Source organism: Panicum virgatum, chromosome 1N (assembly GCF_016808335.1).
Source record: "Panicum virgatum strain AP13 chromosome 1N, P.virgatum_v5, whole genome shotgun sequence".
In the NCBI taxonomy this organism is placed as follows: Eukaryota; Viridiplantae; Streptophyta; class Magnoliopsida; order Poales; family Poaceae; genus Panicum; species Panicum virgatum.
Window position 1 is genome coordinate 8,781,069 of NC_053145.1, and position 10,641 is coordinate 8,791,709.

At 41.2% G+C, this 10,641-nt stretch overlaps 1 protein-coding gene across 4 annotated transcripts; it reads left to right on the top strand.

The window, feature by feature from the left end:
• The first annotated feature begins 342 nt into the window (after positions 1-342).
• On the top strand, positions 343-10,641 carry LOC120655037 (peptidyl-prolyl cis-trans isomerase CYP95-like). 4 transcript variants are annotated; one of them, XR_005667274.1, is made up of 15 exons: positions 1,425-1,528; positions 1,714-1,768; positions 3,641-3,893; positions 3,985-4,018; positions 4,108-4,157; positions 4,262-4,286; positions 4,964-5,002; positions 5,524-5,626; positions 6,597-6,763; positions 6,902-7,265; positions 7,334-7,446; positions 8,431-8,629; positions 8,713-9,543; positions 9,634-9,717; positions 9,982-10,641. XR_005667274.1 is itself a non-coding variant. In XM_039932761.1 (14 exons), exons 2-14 carry the CDS (start codon positions 1,451-1,453, stop codon positions 10,331-10,333), a joined length of 2,496 nt encoding a protein of 831 aa, XP_039788695.1. In that variant the 5' UTR covers positions 343-530; positions 1,406-1,450; the 3' UTR covers positions 10,334-10,641. The 4 variants fall into 4 exon arrangements, 3 of the variants coding, with proteins under 3 accessions (XP_039788695.1, XP_039788696.1, XP_039788697.1); XM_039932761.1 differs by lacking the exons at positions 3,985-4,018; positions 4,108-4,157 and adding an exon at positions 343-530 and having other exon boundaries at positions 1,406-1,528; positions 3,641-3,720; positions 9,976-10,641; XM_039932762.1 differs by lacking the exons at positions 3,985-4,018; positions 4,108-4,157 and adding an exon at positions 344-530 and having other exon boundaries at positions 1,406-1,528; positions 3,641-3,720.

Below are 10,641 nucleotides of genomic sequence, written 5' to 3' on the forward strand. Positions count from 1 at the left end.
TAAACAACGCAAAAAACCTCTTTCTAATTGAATGAATGCTGATCGGAACGAGTATTTTTTTAATGAGAGAATGGAGGGAAATTATTAAAGGGTCAAGATTAGTACAAAAATTTCAAAATTTATCTTACAAAATACTGGGCTTCGGCTGGTTGCTAGCGCGCGGGTTGGGGGAGGCGGAAGGGCCATCGGGCCATTTTTACGGCCCGGAAGCCGAGACCTCAACTCCTCCGGCCCACATGCAGTGCAGTAGCATTCAACGGCCCCCTTCGCGGGGGGCAAAACCGTACTTGCCCCCGTCGCAAGCGCAGGGGGTAGGGTAGTACTTGGCCGCCGCTGCTCTCCTCCACTCTCCAATCCCCACCTCAATCCGCTTGTGAGGCCGCGTGGAGGCTGCCTGCCTGCCGCGGCGCTCCGGCTGCGCTCCGATCCAGAGCGAGCGAGAGCAAGGACCCCAGCGCTCCCCGCCGCGAGACCTCACGCGGTTCCGACGCGATCGGTGCCGTCGAGCCACCCCTGAGCATCCCCTCGCGGTTCGTGCTCTCTCGCTGCTCCGCTCCCCTCCGCCTCGTCTTCGCCGGATGACGCGCCGCCGGCCCTGGATTACTCGTTCCGATCTGAGTGTCCCGGGCGTTTTGCGCGCGTTTGTGCTCTGGGGTTTTGGATGGGGGGGAGGGGGTGGTTCTAGGGCTGGGGGCTGTGCTTCCGATAGGGTTTTGGAGGGGTTTTCAGGGTTTGCGGTGCGTTGCGGTGTGCATGGATCCTGATCCGGGATCGAAGTGCGTCTGCCTCTTGTTACGAGCTCCGTTCATTCTCTAGGCGGCTTTTGGATCCCTGGCGTATCACCTGGATGCTGCTCTGCGTGATTGATCAATTTAGTGTTGCCTGGCGCCAAGTGATGTAGACTGCGGTGGAACAGACGTGCCGAGCGTGGACAGGCATTGCAATACATAATTACGTGGTTTGTACAAAGGCTGGGGGTTGCTGGATGGATGGCTTTTGGTGTTCTTGTTGCTTGTCTGCTTGCTATATGTTATTGTAGAAACTGGTTACATATAGGAATTGTGTATTATGGTATTTGCATTTGCAATTCTCTGCTCCATTCTGGTGAGTTTTCTGCTAGAAGACTGCAAAGGAAATTACATTTATGTATTGAAAGTAGGCTCTTGAAGCAATGAAGGATTGAAGGTAGTCATTATGTAAACACATGCAGATTTTAAGGTATAGTATTATCAAAGATGGAAATATGTGCTATTGTGATGCCAAATTTTCTTTTCAAAAGGATGGTTACTGCACCTTTTTTCTTGGATTCCTCTATGTAATTAAATTTTGGCCGGTGCAGCAATGCCATATCTACCACTTCCTTTTACCAAATGCTTACTTTGTTCATATCTTTCCATTTATACAGTGTGAAGCTACCCAGTTTGCTCCAGGATTGTGTCCATTCGATAATATGGCTAGAAAGAGGAACCCAATTGTCTATCTGGATGTATCCATAGGTGATGAACTAGATGGAAGAATGATCTTTGAGGTATGTTTCTTGTTGCCATTTCTCTAATACATATTCAAGTGGGAGTGCATTACTGCATGCGAGATTTTCAGCTTGGGTGAGGGTTAAAGAGATCAGGATATGTAGCTGTGTCCTTTTATATGAAGGCTAAAGGTGGTATTAGTTTGTTTGATCCGTTGAACATCATGAATTACCTTTCCTTGCAGTTATTTGCTGATGTTGCTCCCCTGATATCTGAGAACTTCAGAGCTTTATGCACAGGTAATCTTTATTTCACTTCTTTTTTGGTAAATTAATACAAATTCATCTGTTTGTTAGTGTTACTTGTAAATGATTATTTGTGATAGCTACTATAGTAGGATACTTGAACGCTAGCAGCCATGTGTACATATTATGCCATCTTGGGCATTATGAAATATGAAATGTGATCGTCAACCAAGTTATTTGGTTTATTGATCTAGATTTCGTAATCGTGAATGCATCCATAAAAAATACTGAAGCTTTTGTTAAGAAATATTTTAAGCTTTTTAATTGTACAATAATTGTAGTAAATTCACAAAACTACTTACTCATCCTAAATTATTAAAAATTCAACATTGTTAAGAACTTGCTGCGAGTATGAGGAATATGGCGTTCTCAATTCTAACCAAATTGCTAGGTTTATGCGGCAATTGTCCTTGTTTTTCTAGATGCGGCTCTTACAAGTGAGAGTCAGGTGTGACTATATTCCATCCAAACAGTTACAATAATCACTGTCTCACTGCACAAGGTTCTGTGATCTGTAATGTTCCAGTGTAAATTGTAATTCTATTACCTTTAGGAAGCTACAAGCGTAGTTTCAAGTTCTAAGTATAGTTTCTTTTAATTACTTGGGACTTGGGATGTTTTGTGAAATTTTACTCTTTCAAATATGTCTGCAAGCCATTTCTGCTTTTTCATTTTGCTGCAACAATTTCAGCTGAAAATGTGTTTCCTATTTGGAAATTGGAAGCACAAATGTTGCGTTTTCTCAGATGCTAAACTTAGACCACCCCCTCTAGCCACTCCGACCCTAAAACCCAGGTGTTAGAGTGGGGGAGAGGGGGGGGGGGGGGGCTTTATCACTGGACCAACATTCCCCCTACGGCGAGCGAGCCGCGCCGCGCCTGTGGCTGCTGGCTGCTGGCTGCTGGTCTCAGCGAACCCCGCAGGGGAAATCGCGCAGCGGAAGAAATGCGTGGCCGGTGGGTTTCGAACCCGGGACCTGGCTCTGGTACCAACTTAGACCACCCCCTCTAGCCACTCCGACCCTAAAACCCAGGTGTTAGAGTGGGAGAGAGGGGGGGGCTTTATCACTGGACCAATAGCTAATCTAGCTTAGGTCAAACCTAAAGTGGACTTGTATTTGTGGTCAGTGGACGTAGCGAGTAGCATCTTTCCAACATGGAAGAATAACATATTTTGTATGTTTTTATTACTGCTCTTGCTATTGTTTATTTTATTTATTACTGCTCTTAGTAATGTAATGGTGCTACTAGTACCTTTTGTTGTGACTTGGTAGTCCTAATGATCCTTTATTGGTCTTGGCTTGAAATCACTTTTTCCGTAATATTATTCAAATCTCAATTCTGTGATCCGCAACCAGCCATATCCGAGATGCCGTTCTGTGACTACGTTTGAATATTCCTGAAATATGAGAACTTAATCTAATTTTGCAGTGTGGTGATTAACTACAAATGAGACTCTTATTCATTTGAGGACGAAGTAGAACAGAATGCATAACATACCTTGGCTGATGTTTCTATTTCTTCTTTGGCAGTTGTAATTTGGCAGACAATTTCTGATACTATTTTTGGTTATAATCCATAAAAGTAAAATTTAGATGTGAGATGAAGATTCCGAACCTGTGTACACCAATCAGCACAAACATACTCGAATGCAATAATAACTTCAGCTATAGACTTCTTATCCATATCTTCTGTTCTAAATACTTGTGTTTATTTTTGCAACAGAAAAAAAATGCAATGATGATGAGTGGCTAATATACTAATATTCTTTGTGGAAATCATTACAGATTATATTCAAATTTGAGCTTAACATCATCTCCCAAATCCTAGCATTGTTGCTCTTGATAATTGATGTTGCATGCTTTAGGTGAGCTGGGAAAGACTAAGAAGCCATTATGCTACAAGGGTTCAACCTTCCACCGTGTCATCAAGGGGTTCATGGCACAAGTTAGTTTCTCTTCTTTTTCTTCTTTTTCGTGCATTTTGCTTCATAGTCTGTAATAAGGTACAATGTTTGTCTTTGGTGGTTAGCTTTGTCTTGTTCTGTTTTTAGTCAGTTTCCTGTTTCTTTTTTTTCATGATGTAGGATGCAAGACAGATGAACCATAGTCTGTAATAAGGTACAATGTTTGTCTTTGGTGGATAGAATTTGGTTAGCTTTGTCTTGTTCTGTTTTTAGTCAGTTTCCTGTTTCCTTTTTTCATGATGTAGGATGCAAGACAGATGAGTCATAGTCTGTAATAAGGTACAATGTTTCTTTGGTGGTTAGAATTTGGTTAGCTTTGTCTTGTTCTGTTTTTAGTCAGTTTCCTGTTTCCTTTTTTCATGATGTAGGATGCAAGACAGATGATGTCGACTGCATTTCATATCATATAGTATTTAAGGTTGTATGCTGAATTATTTATGTTTGCTATTCTAATAATTGGTGAAAAAGTTCACTTAATGGTTTTCTTAATCTTAGCTACTGATGGGTGCTTTAATTTTTCAGGGAGGTGACTTCGCAAAAGGAAATGGTGAGTTTACACAGTTAGTTCTTCATTTTACAATTTTCTATTTCTTTTCCTTCTGAGAAAAATAGTGGCAACTCCCCTCCTCAAATTCCATGATATTTCTCATTTTCTTGTGTTCTTTTACTGGAATAAATTGATGCTCTTATCTCTACCTAAGTTGCTTGCATGCACATAAACACTCCTTGTAAGTCAATGTGGTTACAGCCTGCTGATGCTAATCTTGATGGCCTTTGCTGTTATTTTTTCTATCTCATAATGTCCCTACTTCTTGATTTTGTGATATACTGTGCCACTTCTCTCTAGCATATGATTTTCTGTCATACATATACTCTTCTTCTGAAGAGTGTTGTAGCAGCCTCAATTCTTTTCATGTCTGATCCTGGTAGGTATAATGGCTTAATACTGGTTTCAACATTTTGAAATTTGCTTAGGAACAGTTTTGCTTAAATGTTCCATGATTTGTTCCTGGATCCTGCTGTATATGTTGCCCTATAGATTGCTTTATTATTATCTATTAATGTTGCATGATGATGCATGTTCGCTGTTTAGTTTTTTGTAAGCGTTTGTCCGTTAGGTCTGTTTGTTTGATGTGATTCTACCTTGCATGCATAGGCACACCTTCCTGTTTTACATCTTGTCTGTGGTAAACTGGTAATGACTATTATTGATCTGTGTTACAGGTTCTGGTGGAGAAAGCACATATAGTGGGAAATGTGCAGGTATTAATCATTTAACTTGGTGTGATATCCATAATATGATGGATGTTTTGAATACAAATAACCTTGCAACCTTTTCTGCAAGGATTTGGAGTGTTGGCTATGAGTTACCAGTCAAATTTTGTTGTTATATGTGTATAGTGAATGCATCCAAATTCTAAAAATTAGCACACTCTCTGCTTCACTATGTTTGTCTATGACCTTGAGAGAATACCTCTCTTGTCCAATGAGGATATCATAAGTGTAGTTGTTGCATTATTTCCACTCCATACCCCTGTTAAGTGCATTGGAAGAGTTTTATCAGTTCTATTAGGTGCATGCATGGTCATTTCATATTGATTTGTTCTTTGAACTCATACATTGTTTGTTTGTGCCCACGATATGCTATGGACAAACATAGTAAATGGAGGGAATACAAGTTACTGCTGTGATATTTTTGTTTGCTTTGCTCTGGAAATTCTGTAGATCTCATCCACATGTTCTGGTAAGGTCTAAGTATACAGTTTGTATCATTTGCATTTCAGATGAAGCTGGTGTCCTACGCCATGATGATCGTGGTCTCTTGACAACGGCAGATACTGGCTCCCAATTTTGTATTACTTTCAAGCCTAATTCTCATCTTGACAGGTTTGTTCCAGATCAATTTCATTTGAACGACAGTGTGTTTAAGTATTATACAAAATAAATCTTTAGACACATGGATTGAGCCTCTAATCTTACATCCACTTACCCATCCATATTGCCTCTTTGGCGAATACTTGTCTGTAATCTAAACAACTGGACATTCATCTGTTGGACTGCTGTTGTTTTCAGTAGGATTGTTAAAAATTCTAAACCGGTCCCTAGCCAAACCGGATGAGGGAAAACTACAGTACTCCTATATGTTGTTTCTTCTCTAGTTGATGCCTCTGGTTTGGGTTGCTTTGACTGATTTAGGGTTTTGGACACCCTTAGCTTTTAGTACCAAACTGTATTTATTCGTTGTTTCCCATCCTAACCTAACTAAAGTTCTAAGCTGTTATAGTAAGCGATACATTGTTTCTGAAATAGAACATGAACATCATTTGCTTATTTTTTTCAAGCATTGGAACTACAGAAGAATAGTTCTTTGTTACTTCTTTTACTTGTTGACTTGTAGGGTCTTTGGATCTCCACTGTTGCCTAATTCAAATTGAACAACCCTGCTTGTAGAAATGTAAGAATTTGGTAGTTTGTATTGTATGCGTCATCCATTCAGTTTTACTTTCTAGAGTACCATTTGTACCTTTATTATTATTAAATTTGGGGTGGTGAATGGAATTATGCACTATGCCTGTGGAATTTTGCATCCATTTCCTGTTATATGGATACTTTTTTTTTTTGAGAAATTACACTAGAAGTGAACCTGTCCGGGCAGATGCATGTACGGAAGTAAAGCTTAGTTTTTTGTTTTCCTTTTTCTATGTTTGCAACATAGCTTGGTTGTGACAAACCATTAAACTGGGCATATCGTTTAATTTTTAGAAGCCTCTAGAATGTCTAACCCAAATTCATTTGTGAATTCCATGGTTTTCTGACTCACTACATATTGTTGGTAATATGATCTACTGTGTTCCAGAAAACACACTGTTTTTGGCAAGCTTCTTGTTGGAAATGATGTGTTAAAGAGGATCGAACAAGTTGATGTGCATGAACCTGATTCGACTCCAGTTGTTCCGGTTAGGATAGTAGATTGTGGGGAGCTCACTGACTGCAAACATCAAGATTCTGTGACCACTGAAAATGGTATGTTTTGTCAACTGATTGAAATTTTTCGGCAAATGTCAGTCATCTAAGTCTTTTTTGCGTATAGGTAAGTTAGGCCACCAATATCCTTATTCCTTACCTTTTTAACATCATTTTGATGTGATTATGGTCATATAGATAAAAAGAGGGGTGCCAAAACAAAGTTGTTGAAAGATATATCTTCCGATGAGGAAAGTAATGAAGGACAACACAAGGGACGTCGTAAGAAGTTATCAAAAAGGAAAAGGAAGAAGAGGAGATATTCTTACTCGGAATCAGATAGCTCTTCTGAGTCAGAGACTGAATCGTCTGATTCTGAGAGCGATTCTGATACTTACTCAAGTGACTCATCTGATGTCAGTAGCTCAAGTGATGACAGACGAAGGCGCAGAAAAAGACACTCAAAGAAGAATAAGCGCAAGCGTTCAAGAAGAAAGCGCGACCATAGGCGTGAGAGAAGGCGTAGGAAGCGTGATAGGAAAGCAAAACAGAAGTCAAAAAGGTATGATATCATTGTTGAATTGAACATTTCAGACCTTTTGTCTGTGACATATGTTCTTTCATTAACAGGTTGATAGAGAGTGACAGTGAAGCTGAAAGTACGAGTGATAGCAGCTCTGAGGATGCCAGAAGCAAGCGACACCGTCATGGGCTGAAGTCCAAGGCATCATCTCAAGTTTCTGGTATTTTTTTTCTTTTCGTCTATATATTCCTTACACCTATGCTTGTTGATCTTGCTTTATTTCACTAGCAGTAAAATGAAGTGGTTTCTGGACTTTTTCTTATTTCTCAATTAGGTTTATGAATTCGGTCTGGGTAATGTGCCCGCTCTAAACTTTATGTACCGACATCAGGCAATTCTTTGTAATGCAAGATTGGGGTGGTTTGGTGGCATCTCCCATCATTAATGAACTCTATAGGCACAATATGATAGTTGTTCTCCATTGTATTTCTAGAAATCGATGGATTGATTTTATAAAGTAATGAAAGGGTAGAAATCTCCATGGAGATCTCAAATTAGAAATAGTTCTTCTCCATTTTATTTCTAGAAATCAATGGAATGACTTTATGAAGTAATGAAAGGATAGAGATCTCCATGTTTGAAATTAATGCAATTTCTGGCATGCAGGACCCAACTTTGTAGTTAAGATGATGTGGTGTGTATGACCTGTTTGGATGTCTTATTGTTACCCTTGACTGTTAACTTCCCCTTCACAAATATTTCACATTTTGCACTAGATCTCGTCAATGTTTTTGTAAATTGCTTTTAAAATACTTAGTTGGGAGATATTAGAATCATATGCGTAAATTTGTCTTTAAAAATACTTTCACAATCTCATAATTTTACTGGTTTTTATAAATAATAAATTCTAGTGAAAAACAATGGCAAAAGGCAGACAGTGTCATGTCCAAACACCCAAGTATTTCTGACTGGTGGAGTTTCTTTTAGGCTTTAGATCAAGGTTGCAAGTTTTTATCTGTGGTGTAGTTATTCCATTATCTGTATGGCATGTTGTAGCATACTAATTGGCCATCTAATCAAACCCACTGTTCGAGAAGCTGCCCAGGGTAGCTGTATCTGTGCAGAAAGGGATTTATAGTCCTTGTTTGGTTTGTGACATATGTTTAGTTTAACTTTTAATCAATGTCTACACTTTTGTTTTCAGCGGAAAATCTTGCTGCGGTAGCTGTTTTGAAGGAAGCCACATCAACTCAACAAATGAGTGGAATGCCAAGGAGTCCCGCACAAGAAGATAACTCCCCCCTGCAAAATGGGGAGATCCATACAAATGGCGTTAATGAATCAAAAACTGAAAGGAATGCAGCTACCATGCCTGTTCTAACTGGCAATCGAAGCAAATCTAGGTTTCCTATACTTTTTCACACATCAATCATTCTTTGTGCTTACTGCTTCTGCAAGCGGTGTTTCATCTGACATTGATAAGCAGGAGCCAGAGCATGAGTGCTAATCACTCAATGAGCAAGAGTATGAGTATCAGTCCAAGGAGAAGCCTGATTAGAACGGTAATTACCACCCCGAAGAGATCAGCTAGCAGGAGCCCTGTTCACTGTAGTCGCAGTACAAGCCCTGTCCATGATCCCAAAAGAAGTAAAAGCCGGAGTCCAGCTAGACAGCGGAGCATCATCAGGAGCCCTGCTAGAAGAAGCCCCAGCAAGAGCTCACCCAGAGATGCAAGCAGAAGCCCGACTCCCCGCATGAGCAGGAGTCCTGTTAAAGGTCAAAGAAGTATCAGTAGGAGCTCAGCTAGGTCCAGGCAACGAAGAACTCCAAGCAGGAGCCCAGAGAGAACTCATCTAAGTAAAAGTGTCAGCCCAAGCCCACCTGTGGAGAAGAGAAGAAGCATTACACGGACCTCTGCAAGATCTCCATTGCGAAGTGTTAGCCGGAGCCCTGCTAGGTTTTCAAGGAGCCCACATAGGCCTTCCAGGAGAAGCCCAATCAGAAGTCCTCGAAGGAACATACGTAGAAGCGTGAGCAGGAGCCCTGTGAGAATACCTAGAAGAAATGTGAGCAGAAGCCCTGTAAGAGGTGGTCGACCTCGCAGGAACATCAGCAGAAGTCCCAGTCCACCTCGCAGGGCAATGTCACCCCAACCAAACAATGGGAGGAGCCCATCCAGGACTGGCTCTCCTGATGGGTCTCCAAAACGCATAAGGCGGGGACGTGGTTTTACTCAGCGGTACTCATTTGCAAGACAATATCGCTCACCTTCTGCTGATCGCTCGCATCGATATGGTGGAAGAAGTGACCGTGACAGGTAATTTAATCAAGAACACCAATTTCTCTTTGATCAAAGTTTGAGCTTTTAACTTTTTTAGATTTTTCATTTCTTTCTTGCCTCCTGTAGATACATGGGTTACCGGGGTTCCCGCCATCGATCACCTCCTCGACGGTATAGAAGCCCTCCTAGAGGCAGACCATCGTCACCAAGGTAAATGAACTGTTGTTATATGTGATACCTGTTCTTTTCATGGATATCAAGCTTCTGGTATTATTTGTAAATTGTGATGATGCACACATCATCAAGCCAAGTTGTGAGGAAGAGGTTATGTTTATGTGGATGCATAACTTAGATTATTATTTATGAAGCACATCAGTCAGTTTTATTTCGAGGTGTTTCCGAAATCGTATGCTTACCTCATTCTAGAGTTGGTTCCATGTGATGATTTCTTTTATTTTACCACTTGAGGTGTAGTAGGTACAGGAGGAGGAGCCGTAGCACCTCACACAGCCCTGTCCACAGAGATCGAGGAAGGGGAGGTGGCTACAGCAGAAGCCCTCTACGGAGTCGCTCGCCCCCTGCTGGGAAACCTAGGTCACATGGTGAGCGTGCACGGTCAGTCTCCAGGAGCCGCCTGTCCGGTTCAAGATCAAGGTCTCCACCAGCAGCACATGATCGGTCTCCACCTGATTCCCCATCTCCTAAGCGTGCAAGCGATGAGAAGTCCCGGTCCCGCTCCCGTTCCCTGTCAGCAAGCCCTAGTCCTGGTGGCAAGAAAGGCCTGGTTTCATACGGAGACGGCTCCCCAGATTCTGCTGGAAAGTAGGAGGCTTTATGTAGTGAAATGTTTTTACTACCTTTGGGCAATTGGTGGTTGATCGATCCATTTGCTCTTTATGTTAAAATTGCTACTGGTTTTCTGTAGAGAAGCTGTTTTGATACTCGAGGCCCTGGTGTTGTTTTCGCTGTAGAAGTGTTAAACATGTTGTTTGGGATCATCGCGGATGTGGTTCAGTTACACTCGCACAAATAATCTGAGCCTAGCATATGTTTTTGTAGAACTTGTTGCACGGTTTCTGTTCGTTGGTGGAACTAAATGAGAATCATAATAATATTTTGCTCTTGATACCGATA

Bases quoted from the DNA above. Each gene is read 5' to 3' on its own strand.
- LOC120655037 (XM_039932761.1), top strand. From the start codon at position 1,451: ATGGCTAGAAAGAGGAACCCAATTGTCTATCTGGATGTATCCATAGGT. The intron at 1,769-3,640 runs GTAATCTTTATT...TGCATGCTTTAG, and splicing joins CTTCAGAGCTTTATGCACAG to GTGAGCTGGGAAAGACTAAG. The intron at 9,544-9,633 runs GTAATTTAATCA...TGCCTCCTGTAG, and splicing joins GGAAGAAGTGACCGTGACAG to ATACATGGGTTACCGGGGTT.